Genomic DNA, 15,087 nt, shown 5'->3' with positions numbered 1-15,087 from the left:
TTGTTGTTTTGTCACTTTTATAATACACCGCAAATGAAATTGTTTTAATTATAAAATGATATGTGTTCCGTTTGAAATGTAAAGTTAAATCCACACCAAAAATCAATATCCGAATTTCCATATTATAATAATATATTATTAGAATGACATGTTACGTAATATTATGGGAAAGGGGTATCTGGTAAACCTAGTAAAAAGGATTGTAAATTACTCGCTTGTTACCCGTTTAGATTGTGTCAATCGAATTTTTCGAGTCATTCGTTTAGTCCATGAAAACTGTGTAATTTGATGGAACGCCGGATTCGAACCCGCGAATCGTGATTTTAGAAAAACGGATATTCAGTACATTATGTACTTTACTGCGATTGACTAAAGGGGATGGGAAATTTTGTTGAAAAATATTAATCACAATTTTATTGGTATTGCAGCCAATATATTTTTGTATATCATCATTTTTGGTGGGTATGCTTAATGAAGTTAAAAAAATCCTGTAATCATTGAACAATTCCGCTTTAAATTGCTTTTAAATGACAACTTGCCATCTGACTATAGGTTGCGATCTGTCAAATCTTTTCGAGTTCCTATATTTCATGAAATTTACATCACGAGTATTCGAGTAGTAGGTATTTGGCTTTTTAAGATTCGAGAATTATTATCATTATTTGAATTTTCGAATTCTATGGAAATCCTCTTTTGAAAAGATGTGGCGGCATTTTTTTAAAATTTTTATGTCAGGTCAAAATGTGCCAGATTTTTACACCTACAGAGCTATCAAAATCAAAATTTTCTCTAAAAACGAGGTTTATTGCAGACGAAATGTTTTTTTGTGCTTTTGGATTTAAGTGTGGGAGCTTTTGTTTCCCGTTGAAACATTTAAGTACTATTTTTTTTAAAATGATAATCGTTATTTTTTTATGGAACACATTTCATATTTAAAATATAAATATATGAAAATTTACAACAAAATATACTCGAGAAATGAAAATTAAAATTATTCATATTTTTTAAAGAATTTTCAATCACAACCTCTTTATATGTGAGCCAAAGAGACGGATGAAAAACTGTTATAAATTTTGTATCGAAATGTGGTTAAATCAACATTCTTTTACATATTTACAATAAAATACTAGGAATCCAATGTTTTCCAAGCCGATTTGAATATTCGGCTATGCCGTGGTTCGAACTAGTGATTTTCATGTGGAAATACACCTAACATAAACGAAACTCATGTCGGGTATAATTAAAACACTTCCATTATCATACATAGTACAAAGTGACGCAAGGAAGCTAGAATTATAACATTTAGAGTTCCCTATGACAAGTTAGAAAAATAATATATGAAAATTAACGCATGTACCGAAAAACAGTTGTAAGCAGCTTTTACAAAGCTAAGACAGTTTCAGAAATAAATGACACAATACAAAATGCAGGTTGTTTTGCAAATATAAAGCTTTTTATAGGCACATCGAATTTTCTTATCACTCTGCTCTATCTTCCCAAAATACTGTTTGCTGGGGTAATATATTCATTTGGTAAACGCACACCATGCACACAGGTAAAGTAAACATCTACAGGAGAATACATCTAAAGGGAAGACGAAAGCTTACCATTGTCGTTGGAGTTGGTCGAAGTGTCGCAGACGAGGGAAGGTATCTGCTGCTGATCTCGCCTACTCATCTCGCATTGAGGAACCGCGCTGAAATTTAAAAAAATATATATTATATTATTATTATTATTATTATTATATTCGAAATCCCATTATCCAATCAGTTCATCATAAGCTTAGTAAAAAAACACATATTATCGATAATTACATCAAATAAACTTTTATTATAATATGTACAGTGTTTTATAAAATTACTAACCTCAACGTGACACGTTTCCTTATTCTATTTCCTAGATCAGAATAACCCCGATGCATCGGTCTAGAAGGCGGGGGAGGAGCTTGCGCCGATCGGCACTGCTCCTCAAAGCTTCTCTGGATGGGAGAACTGGGTTCAGAGAACTGCTTATCCACTAGGATCGGGCGAGGTTTTAGAGGTCCGCCGGACGCGGGAGGGCCCCCATCTCCCCCCGGTCCTCCGTGGCTACCTGGTGGACCTCCGTTAGTCGAACCCGCCTGCTCTATGGACATCATCGGAAACCGTTTTCGGTCCTCCAGATAAAGCTCCAGAAGTTGGTCTAGTTTTGATTCGATATCATCCACCTGTTTGACAGTTAATTCATAATAAATTTATAACCAATCATTATCATTGGCTCTGTTTTATAGCGTGGATCTTGGCCGCTTTTCGAAGTGGTATTATATTAACAGATTTATTTTACGATCAATGGTTTTAGTCATTCTACAACATATTTAGTATCGATTATCCGGTTACGAACTCAAATTGAAAACAATTTTTAAAAAATATGAATTTGCCAGACTCGAAAATCGCGCAAATATTGTCACTTGGCCGCCACGGTAACTAGCTCCATGTAAGTCTATTTTGGTTACAAAAAATTGCAAAATAATAACTAATAATATTTTATAAAGAGACACTGTGTAACTAAGACACCTCTGGAATACTCTGACCTCTTTTTCTCATCTAATAATTGTATTTGACATCTAGTCATATTTATAAACAATATATCATATTATACTCAAAGTAGAAACTAGATTTTATATGTAATAAGGACTTAGTACGTTTTATGATAATAACATAAAGTATATAATATTCCTTAATATAATTATGATGGATACAGAGTTCGTAACAGTCATAAACACAGAGAGAAAATGTGTTAAAAAATATCGCTTTCTAACCGTTCAGTATTATGTAAATGGCATTAGATGCGACGTTCATTTGTTATTTAAAAAAAATGTTTAAAATTAGTATCAGAATAATTGGATAAACATATTATATACTTTATAAACATTATAATTCAATATAGTATTATTTATCAAATGTTGAATAAGATAAACATTGTAATTTAATTAAATATAAGTTGTATCGTGGAGAAAATATGAAGATTTGAAATGTATTATACGACATTAATTAATTTAATCAAGAACAGAACTCATTCTCACCTGTCTTTCAACTTTGACGACTCTACTTGCCAGACTGATTTTTGAGGCGTATACATCTTTCGCTTTTGAACCTTGTTTGCCAAGAATTTGATCTAACCTAAAATAATATAATCTTTGAAATGACAATTTCTCACATACACGATTAATTTATTACACAACATTATAATATAATGACACAGGGCGGAATATAATATAAAAAAAGATTCTTTAAATATTTCGCCTCTACAAAAAGGGGCGTTTTTTTGTAAATAAGTTTGATAATATTCAGTTAATAATTATAATATAATATAAATCAAATAGTTAAATTAAATAACAGATACACATATTCAATGTTAAATGAATATTAACATGCCACCACTACTTCATGTTAATAAAATAATCTACACATAATTTAATAACAATTAGTGGTGTTTTCATTATTTTTTTATTATCAACAATTAATCTACGTATCAATCAAAAAGTCACACGCACACAGAACGTTCTGTGTTTTAAGGAGAAAAAACAATTAAAGAGTGAAAAGTAATAGGTATATTTTGATGTTTGTATAATGTGAAAAAATGTTCTTTGCGGAGTGTTATATATATTTTCTTGTTTGTTGAATATATTACATTATAGTACAATGCTACTGCTAATGAAATACTACTCCTATAAAAAGCTTATAAAAATCTATGCTATAGTTATTATTTAGTTATATTCACTATTGAATTTTAAAAATAGTTGGAAGGATAATTGAAATTCTATAATAATTATGCTAAAGACGATTTCTTTAAATCGTGCATATAAATTCTAAAAAAATATATTTAAGTACTTACATAATTTGAATATTATAATATACACTACTAGCGCTGTGGACTCAATAATTAATAATTTTAAGTCTACATTTGAGTAAGCAATATCGATAGAATTATTTAAGTAAATGGTTCATTAAAATCTTGGCAAGCAGTAGATTATACGGAGGTATTATCAAATTTCCAGAAGCATTTAGCAGTAAAAATCTAATTGCAGCTCAATTACCAAACTGCGGTCAGTAAAAATTGATAACGGCCATGCTCTACCGAATCAGAAATATTCAAACACCGGGCCAAAATTTCGCAGAAAGTTACTTTTAATTCACTAAGTATATATTTTCACTTTGCAAAATTATCATTATGCTTAATGTCAGGCGTGCACACAGAAATTTATATAAACCGAATAATATTATTTTGTTTACTCTAATTTCTTGGTTATACGAGAAGATCGTGAAAATAAATAACATTACAAATATTATTATTATGTTTGTTACATATATGTTTTGTATTATATACGTTACTATTCTACATGTATGATAAACCGTGAGAAGTTTCATTTTATGACATTATCGATTGGTGTGTGTTACCAAACAATTTCTAAATTATTGATTTTGCCTTATGACAAAACTGGTTTTGATAAAATATTATAAACGTGGAAAAGTTATTAAGTATAAATAAAAATATTTAACAAACACAATAGATACTTAAGTATATTATTAATTATTTTAACTACCCCTACTTTCTCGGAGTATATTATATGGGCTTCCACATTGTACAGGTTTTTTTATGAGGAATAGTTAATAGCCATTTATTGACGTACTCATTGAGTAATATCTCACGTGTCCTGAAACTTGTACGTATCCAGTTCGCCGTATCACACTTCATCGTGAAATATTGTATCGGAAATATATGGCCATATATTAAAGACCATCCAAGCACTTTGGGTCGTATAGTACTGACTTAAAATTCATATGTAAATAAAACACGGTTCTTGTCGGTTTACACTTTACAGGAAGCCAGCAGCAATAATTTTTGAAAATAGCCGATACAGTAGATTTTTTTAGGTTAGATTAGGTTTTCATTCTTGAATTCATGAATTTTGCCAAAATCAGCTATGAAAATTTAATTAATGTTAATATAGTATAAAAAAGCTCACGGCGAACTGTGCCACGGTGAAATGTTTTACGTACAATTTACATGTAACCCATTTCTCAATATATTATATTATTATGATGCGAGAATCTAACTCATACCCATGGTTTAGAGACCGGCGCTCTATTAGACTATTACTCTACTATTAGACGTCGGCATCAGAACTTTTATAATTCGATCGTAATTATTTGTATTCAAATTAAAATATATTATAATTTTATGCGATGTTATGATATTATAAAACGGGATATTCAAATACGATATACAAAACAAGATTTATATTTTACGGTAATATTTTTACAAAAATAATACGTAGGTACATAAATATTATTGGTGGCAATCGCGACCACGTAAAACTTTCGATTGTGTGCTAGCCTAACTATTATCGGTTTATACTACATAACTAAAAACTAATACAACAAACTTTTAAAAGAATCTTTTTCGTGTTGACAGTAGAGCTTAAAGCTACTTTATTCTGTGATTTTATTGAAGCGATAAATAATTACCGTGCCTTGACTTAATATAATATAAAATAATAACTAAATGTAACAATACCAACCAGAAGTGTACTTACATAATATTATATTATTCTACTAGTGCTCAAGCGAAAGAAAAAATATAATAAAACCTTCAATATGATTTGAAACATTGAAAGTTTTATTCATTGTGAAAAAAGTGATAAATTATTGTCGTTTTGAGCATAAAATATCTATATTCTAATAAGCTTCAGTTTTTACATAAAATTTTCTTTTATTTAAAAAAAGCGAGAATTTTTAAAATATAAATCTCTACAAAATTATAAATTAAATTATATATATTTAAAAAAAAAACCTTGATTTCTATTAAGTACCTAATTTCCTACTCGTATTAATTGAGACACAGTTTACTTGGCAAAATTTAATTTGTGAAAAAGTATAGTAATAATTATCACAAATCGGATTTATAGTACGCACTAACTATTTCAGTTGTCACAAGTAAATTATGTTATCTTTTAAATTGAGCATATTATGAGTAATGTGTATGTTACGTTATCTGATAAAAATGGTTGTTAATCACTTACACAACTCATTGGGTATGTGTACTAGATCAAAGACACATTGAACAAAACAACATTTTTTTTCTTAGACGCCCCATGGCTTCTTTGACGGCTACTCTAATGTAGGCGATGCCTTAGTCGAAGACTATGATTATTATCGACTGTTTTTACTGTTATTTCTTGGTGTTTGTTACGCCAATGAATAGTTGAAAGACGTCTGAAGAAGATGAATGTATTTTAAAAGATTTTCGATTTTGTATTTTATATTGAAATACAGACGAAACTGGTGTTGATAAATAGCGTGGTAGTAATAATTTTGTTAGCATTTATTTTAATTGCTAAAGATATTCTTGATAGTGATGTGTAAGGATTGCAATACCGGATCACACTATTTTTCGATACCGAAATATCGGTTTTAAAAATCTGAAAATACCGATATATTCGGTATTGAAAGAGGAAAAATGATGTATTAATTAACATAAAAGGTTTAACATGACTTTATTTTTTATTGGGTTTCGCGATGTCTGGTTTACTTCTGTTTCACTTCAACGCCTTTGGAGATCAGCAATGCAAAATATTACTATTTTAAAGATCTTTATAAATATAGGTATATATTAAATTGATACTTAAATGCTTTTGTTTTTTTTCGATATGTTACACGAATACCGGTAATAGTATTTCTATTCGGCATTGTAATTCCTAGTGATGTGACAATAGAATTGAAATAGTCAATATGTAAAAAAACTGATTTGTGGAATTTAATATTATTATTTACTGTTTTAAATTTGAATTCTACCAGGTAAATACTGTCAATTAACGAATAGTGCCTACCATATTTAATTAATTATCCATACACCTTTTATTTGACTATTATTTGAAGAAAAAAAAACTATAAAATAATGTCTGCTATGTAAGTAATGAAATTCAGCCAGGAGTAATGAACAGAAAAAACCCACTACCTACAATTTAAAATTTATTATTATTCTGTGGTAATTATTCGGAGATGTTTTATGAGATTCGGTATTTTTATTAATATATTTTTATGTTGTGGAGAAAATGGGCTTTGGTTTGAAAATACTGTCGGCCTTGGTGCCGTCTGCGATATGATCGAATCGAACTGAAAGCTCATTGAAATCGTGTGGGACAGGTTGGCTGTAAAATGTGACCGCCTCCATCTTTTACGAGTCCACCGTGATGTAATTTGTGATATATGAACACGATGCAGTGGCGCGCAGTCGCTTTTCAATTTATTCAATAACAACCACATAAACTCAAATGTAAATCAATAAATAATTCTACTATAAAAACGCTAACACAGAATCTAGGTAATGGAATGATATTATTATTGCAATGGACATTACACGATGAATGAAACTAAATCGATATACATATAATATAATATCATGTATATATTACTATTATAAATAATAAATCTTAATATTAAAAATAAATATCTATTCTAATTGATTTAAATTATGTACTATTCCATTTGAATCGTTTTTAGTGACCCAGCCTTCGCCTTTCGGCATTTTTAGAAACTATGCACATTCACAAATTACAAATTTAATATACAATTGACACATAATATTGTTTATATAGGTAGTTATTAAATTAACGTACTAAAAAATCTTAAAAATATATTCCATATCGAGATATTGGAGAAATTGAAGATAATCAATATTTTTTTTATAGATTTGCGACAATTCTAATACAGTACGACTTCTATATCAAATCTTCTACGTCATCACTGTGTTTCTGCAACTAAAACTCTCTCACGGCTACCACATTCTTCGGGCCCATAATTTTATTCAGTGTGTGTTCAATATCGGGTGGAGTTTTATTAACATAAAAATGAATTTGCGTAAGCAACGATTTAGACGTACTGTGAGGAGGAGAAACAGAAAATAAAGCTCTTAATTCCTTTAAATACTGCCAGTGGTAGATTACCTATCTGCTGTGACAGGTCAAAATGCAAAGAATACGTGACGTGACATATCAGCGCATACAGCGCTGTAACGTAGAAAACTTGATCTATAATTAAGTTGGTCTATAGATCTGCAATCTTAACTCAACTGCAATTTCAACTATATTTTAGTCAAAATGAAGATTCACAAAATATTATTCCGGACTATTCATGTATTAGAAACTATTTTCAACGCTGCTTTATTTCATTGCATTACAAAGACGTTTTATTTCCGTTATGTTTGTCTATTTTTACACCTTTTGACGATAATTTTAAGCACTTCAATGTGTTATAGATAGCACTGCACGCCGTTGCAGGGTGTGTTGGGCACTTACCTAAACTGGAGGTTTCTTGTTCGATTGAGGAGGTCGGCATGTCCCGAGGAGTATTGCTCGATCACATCTTTTACGTCGTAAGGTTTCAGCGCTTCCCTAAACCTCTTGCGTGCGAGAAAATACTTGAGCTACACGGAACATACAAAAACAACACACAAAACATGTCAGGAAAGCGGCCGAGAGAAACATTCAGATCAACTTGTATGTTTTACGTCGGCCCCCTCTACCCTTCTCGTGGACGAACGAAGATGAAGTGACTTAATGGTGGTCGCTATTACACGGTCATTATCGGACAAACTTTTCCACTAGGAACTCAATAATTACAGATAAGTCTATCCGGTGTGGCGGGAGAAACGGGTAAACCCTGTTTTTCAAAATAACTACGAATCATTTTTTGTTCGCATACAAAGTTGTTCATGTATTTATTAGGCTTCGTCGAAATACAACATTTAAATTCTATTTTTCAAACCGTAGTTTAAAAAGGTGTACACCTAGGATTACTTATAATAAAGAAGAATAAACCGTATAAGCTTAAAATGTGATAAACTTTATTTCATTAGTAAATTATCCCTACAAAATATATTATTTAGCTTTGAATTAACCTTAAACAACTAATAGATAATTGTAATTATGTTGAAAATAATTTGCACCTATTTTTGATTCTCGACTTAATGAAGAATGAAATGTCATTGTATTATAATTTTGTTACGCCATGTTTCCACTCTGTTATTGTATCTTTTTATATGGTGCACACCCTTAAAACAGCGAATTAGTGACAAAAACTCGTGTTTATTATTAATTTTGTGTGTCAAAATGTGTATAATATAAGGAAAAAAATCACACAATATTGTAAGTAGGCAGGAAGAGTTGTGTTTTAATAATGTGCCTAAATAAAACGTAATTTTTGAAGATATAACACTCCCAAAACTATAAATCAACAACTTTGTAAAATAATATTTTTTTACACACATTTGTCCATAATTGTGTTGTTTGGTGAATTCAACCAATTCCAATTCATCTGATAGTGTTTTAAATATACATATTGCAGGTCATTGTTCATGGTGTTGATATAAGTAAAAATGCATAACTTACATGCAAAATAAAATATAAAATATAAATAATTAATGCAACACATCACAACAATAACCGATAAAATATTGGCTATCGGAAGAAATTAAATGAAACTTAAATAGTTTTGGCAGCATCGTCAAACTTGCATCTACTTTGAATGGCATGCAACTTGAAGATGCTCACGGAAGAAACCATACACCGTAGGATTATTCATTTTATAACTATCAAAATCTATTATAATGCTTTTAATAAGGTATTTTAATTGTACTATTCGTGTATTTTTTTAATAACATAAAAGGTAGGAAGGTAAAACATAATTGCATTGCGGTTAAATTACAGGTATTTTTTTAAAGACACTAAGGCATATTACTGGAGAAAATCAAAACGGTTCATGCTCACAACATATGCTGAGAGAGTTAAAGGCGCATAGCCAGACTTTTAACAAAAACAAGGATATAACAGATTTGCGAGCTAAACAGCCCCATAATAAATAAAAGATAACAATTATCGTAATAGTTAACATGACAGATCTTATGAGACCGAACGAAGCTCATCGCTTCACTGACAACAGCTGCAATACACAACAAAATAAAACAATGAAATATAAAAATAAATAATCTTAAAAAACGAACAAAAAATCCGTGTATTGTTATGTTCAACAACCTGCGTAATGCGTGTTTAAAAGTTTAAAGTACAAGTAGTGTTTAAAACAATATGTTGTCAGGCAGAGCGACCGTTTCGATCCCAGGTGAGATTGTATAAATACAATAGATATCATACAGATTTGGTTGTTAAGAGCACAGAGGAGAGGTAATAATGTTCAGTGGGCACACTACATTGGTATGACAGAGCGGGTCCTGTACCTAGTTTGAACATTTTTCACCCTGGCCAGGAGGTCAACATGACCAGCTGAGTACTGTTCGATCACATCCTTAACGTCGTAAGGCTTTAACGCTTCCTTAAATTTGCGCCTCGCTACAAAATACTTCATCTGCCGGAAACAGATAAACATAACAACAACATAAATTCAAATGTGTACACTTTTATCACTCGTATTTTGGAAAAATAAACGATATTAAAGTATTTCTTATATATATTTTTTTTAAATATGTACCTACTGAAAACACAAGAATTAACACACATTATTTTGAAAACCTCAGAAGTACCAATTAGAAATAATATTTTTGAAAAAAAAATTGTACTGAATGGGAGTCTATCAATCTAATACACCAAGCTCGGATTTATCAGTTCTCTAAGTGTGCGCAAAAGTAGGGCCCCGTAATGATAAGGGATCATGAAAGTATTAATCGAAAATAGTATAAAATACTGTAATTGTCCGATCCTAATAAGATCATATGGGCCTCCACAGAGTGGAGGTTTAGTATTAACAGATTTTGTTTTTACGATAAATGAATTTTAGTTACTTCCTCAACCTATTAGGTCCGTACTCTGACTCATACACAAATTTGAAAACAATATTGTGTACTTGCCAGACCCAGGATTCGAACCCGGGATCCACGACGTTATAGGCCGACGCTTAAACCGTGCGGCCATCGTAGGCCGTTATTACAATAACATTGTGTCAAATAATGACTGCTTTAAATAAACCACTGCTGCAAAAATGGACATGTATTCATTTCCATTAATGTATTTTTTATACATTAAATTATTATTGTCAAAAGAAGAAATGATTTTTCGATCATTAAGAAATATGCAATGTTTCTGAGCTTATAAATAACTTGTACGATAGTTCTATTATAATCATACAAATGTAAAATTAGGGACGATAAAACCTATACTTGAAAAAATATATTATGAAATTTACATTTTGTTTAATATTAATTTTTCTTTAGGGTCCCCGATTGGAGCTGAAAGTAGAAGTTCCGACTGGTTAAATTCGCCCCTGCCACAAGGCGAAATTCCCAAAATTTTCTACGTCCAAAGTTTTATAATAATATCAAGGTGTGTTAAAATTGGCGAACTCTTTTATAATTTAGAATCAATGTATTAATAGTACCAAATTTGATTCGTAGATGGCAGCAGGATCTCTCCAATTTCCAAAACCATCGGTTTACCATATCATTCTAATATTTTAAAGATTCTGAGGCTTTTGAGGAGTTTTGTATTAATGTCACCTAAGTGTAACACCAACATATAATATGACTTTTAAAAACATTAGTCATAACAAAATAAAATTCTACAACTTACCGAACCTAGTGAAGAAATATTAATAGCATTTCATAATAATTATAATAATTGTAATATCAGAATCGTTATTCGAAACAATGTTTCTTTGGAGTGACTGCTATAGGTAGGTACGTGGACGCCCGAGGCATTGATGGGTTTGGAGACCCTCTAGTGAGTTTTAATTATGAGACAAACTGCCACTGTGTGTATATAATGTAGTATATACCTGTACACGTGCACGGATTTACTGACAGCAATAGTGCGTATTTTAAACTATCGTGATAATAACTGTTTACACGTAAAAGTCCTGATTGTCTCTCCAATCCCATTCTTCAAGAGTGAGCGAGACGCGGTGTTCTCATTTATAGTACTATTTGACCGGTGGTGAAAATCGGTTAACCTCAAAATGAGTGTAGTTCGTTTTTTTTGTTGGTAGGTTCACCACTATCGTTCTACTGCGCATGGGCAGATCGACAAATTCTCAACTGTCACGTGAAAATTCAGAAGCTTCCGAACTTTTTGATTCATGCATGCAACTGCAGGATAATACATGTTTACCCATACATTTTCTTGTTATGGCCGCGATAATACTTACTGTCAACAGTAAATCCATGCACGTGTAAACGGGGTATTAGAGTTATGATGGCAGATTTAAAAAAAATAGATCTTTGATTATTTACACTCATTGTTGTTTTTATTTAATAAAACGCAATTTTTTTATAGTACTTATTCCACTTTAATTTAATATATTAGGACCGGTTTCATCCGCCTCAGTGGGACATTTTCAACAAGTGGGAAAATGTCCCACTGAGGCGGATGAAACCGGTCCTAATATATTAAATTAAAGTGGAATAAGTACTATAAAAAAATTGCGTTTTATTAAATAAAAACAACAATACAATGCAGTTCCACCATGAATTGACAGTTAAGAAAATAAAAGAAATGTACACTCATGTTGTGATAAACACTTCGTCATATTAGAATTTAGTGCTTTATTATGAAGCGATTACTTCATCTGCTATGTGTAAAACTGCCACTGACTACAGGCAAGGAAAAACTTTTATTCTATTGGATTCTCATGATTTGTATGGATATCATATGTCTGCGCAACCCTTCTAATTACTCTACCTTGAAGCATTTTTCTTAAAGAAGATTTTTTTTAAATATCTCAGATGTAAATATGAAATCTAGTATAGGTTATAGCTAATTCAATTCATACGTTCAATTCTGTTACAGCGACAGGTATTTTTTTTCAGAGTATTACAATCATTCAGTAAACGTATCACGAAAAACGTTACAAAGTATGCTTTTTATAATATAAAATTGAATTTAATACAAGACAAATTGAAATGTCCCGCACGGCTGCGGCTGCGAGAGGAAAAAAAAGCATTTTAAATATGAAAAAGCCGCGAATGACACGTATCGAAACAAAACAATATTGATCGTCCGCGGATCAACAAAACGCAAACAAATAAAACGAAAGCTCAATGTGAGAGCTTTTGCGAACCGATATTTTGAGTTGACAGATTAAATTTAATGTTATTAGACGTAATAGTATTCTTTTTACTGACGCACAAAAATTGAAACACATATAAAAATGATTGTTTGGATTCGTAGAACGTCAAAGTTACCAGACATAACAAATAGGCATTATAAAACACGTGACTCAGGTATTATGATTTTTATTACTCACTCGACTGTAGAAAGGAAAAAGGACGTAACCCTCAGTTTTTTCAAAATAGATTTCATTGGATAATAACGTTGTATACGACTAAATACACGTTGTGTCCAAAGGATTTATTATCTAATTTTAGCTAGTAAAAACGTAACGCTTTTACTCGAAAAAGAAAACATGACAATGAATATATTATTATTATTACTAGTATAACAATAAACATAACATTAAATGGACGTATGTTGAATTTTTATGACAAATTATGTTTTGTTCGTCACGCGTCATTTGCACAATCTGCGAGTCACGTAGTCACGATCTTTTTAGACCATGCCTCAGCTGAAGTATAGCCTTAACCATAATTTTGTTGTTTTTCCTTTAATTAACTCAATAATTCATATCAGATTAACAATATAAGAAATAAATCATTAATTATAATGCACTTCAAGGTTATGTCGATTTTGTACTTTAACTTTGACCGAAAACCGTAACAAAAACGTTTTTGTGTCTCCTGTAAAATTTATTTGTTTGGATTACGTATTTTTTCATTTCTACAGTCGATTATATTCTTATTCAAAGAAAAAGTATTTGAATCAAAATACGCACATCTTGGTCTATTCAAAATTGATGCGAAATACCAGATTAGTAAAATAGAGCTTAATTCACCTTTCTCATAAATTAGGTTATTTTATCCATTCCAACGAAACTTATAAATAATCAGTCAATTTAGAAAAGGATATTACATTGAATTATGTTTTGTTTTTGTATATCGCCGGCTTACTATGCAAACGTTCTATGTCTGTTTTAGAAAAAAGAAATTCAGGAGAGAGTTAAAACGTATTATTTATTACAATTCTTTTATAAATAAAAAAGTTTTAAACTTATGATACTATAAAAAAAGAGTGCACTTTAAATAATATTGTAGAAAAAACTTTTTGAAGTTATACTTCTTTAGGCGCGTTTGGAAAATCAGATCAGAGTGTATTTTTGGCGTGTGACATGTAACACATAATTTATTTTTTCACACAAAAATAAACGCACTCGATTGGATTCGAACCACCGATTGTTCGGTTATCAGCCGAATGCACTACCTTTACGCCACTGCAATCGTGACGATTATAATATTATAGTTTAGAATTGTTCCGTTGCCTAGGCAGCGAATTTATTATTGTCGGCCATTTGCAATTCCTTACGTAAGCAAACTATTAAACGTCACGGTGGCAGTTGTTACTTTAAAAATAAAAACAACGATAAAAATTATATAATTTAGAAATATAAGTTAAATTGTACAGAAATAAACAAACGGCGTTCCAATAAGTGGTCCTTTTTCTTTAGTGTGCAATATAACAAGATAATAATTAAGAGCTAGTCGAAGAATCTAGGTTATCACAATTTTGTTTTTGTTTTGTTACGCCAAATAAGTATAACTTCTAACGTGCGTAGATAAGTACATACACCGATTTTTTATTTATTAAAGAAATGTAATAAATAATACGTTTTAATTATCTTCTGAACTTTTTTCTAAAACAGACATAGAAGATTTGCATAGTAAACGGACGAATACAATTACATCTAGCAGGGGAGGGGCATGGAAAAGTGCTCCATTTTTTAAAAAGTGATCTCTTAAGGCTATACCTCAGTTGAGCCATGGTCTAAAAAGATCGTGGCTGGGCGATGCGCGGATTGTGCAAATGACGCGTGCCGAACGAAATTTAATTTGTCATATAAATCCAACATGCGTCCATTTAATGTTCGGTTTATTGTTCTATTAGTAACAATAATAATATATTCATTGACATGTTTTCTTTTTCAAGTAAATTGG

At 30.8% G+C, this 15,087-nt stretch overlaps 1 protein-coding gene across 4 annotated transcripts in view; it reads right to left on the bottom strand.

Annotated features, from left to right (window-relative positions):
* Window positions 1-15,087, bottom strand: part of LOC147072563 (potassium voltage-gated channel subfamily KQT member 1-like) — a 524,358-nt gene that overhangs the window by 25,626 nt on the left and 483,645 nt on the right. For 2 of the 4 annotated variants that reach the window (XM_085946963.1, XM_085946962.1), the window contains exons 12-15: window positions 8,336-8,463; window positions 3,062-3,158; window positions 1,866-2,206; window positions 1,608-1,696 (exon numbers count right to left, since the gene is read on the bottom strand). In XM_085946963.1, coding sequence (XP_085803089.1) covers window positions 1,608-1,696; window positions 1,866-2,206; window positions 3,062-3,158; window positions 8,336-8,463 — 655 coding nt within the window. Of the gene's footprint in view, window positions 1-1,607; window positions 1,697-1,865; window positions 2,207-3,061; window positions 3,159-8,335; window positions 8,464-10,269; window positions 10,398-15,087 lie in introns of all 4 variants that reach the window. The other 2 variants (XM_085946961.1, XM_085946964.1) reach the window with 1 other exon arrangement.

Source organism: Rhyacophila brunnea, unplaced genomic scaffold (genome assembly GCF_057557595.1).
Source record: "Rhyacophila brunnea isolate RB1 unplaced genomic scaffold, BYU_Rbru_1.0 scaffold_2, whole genome shotgun sequence".
Taxonomy (NCBI): Eukaryota; Metazoa; Arthropoda; class Insecta; order Trichoptera; family Rhyacophilidae; genus Rhyacophila; species Rhyacophila brunnea.
This window is presented reverse-complemented; position numbering and strand designations above follow the sequence as displayed.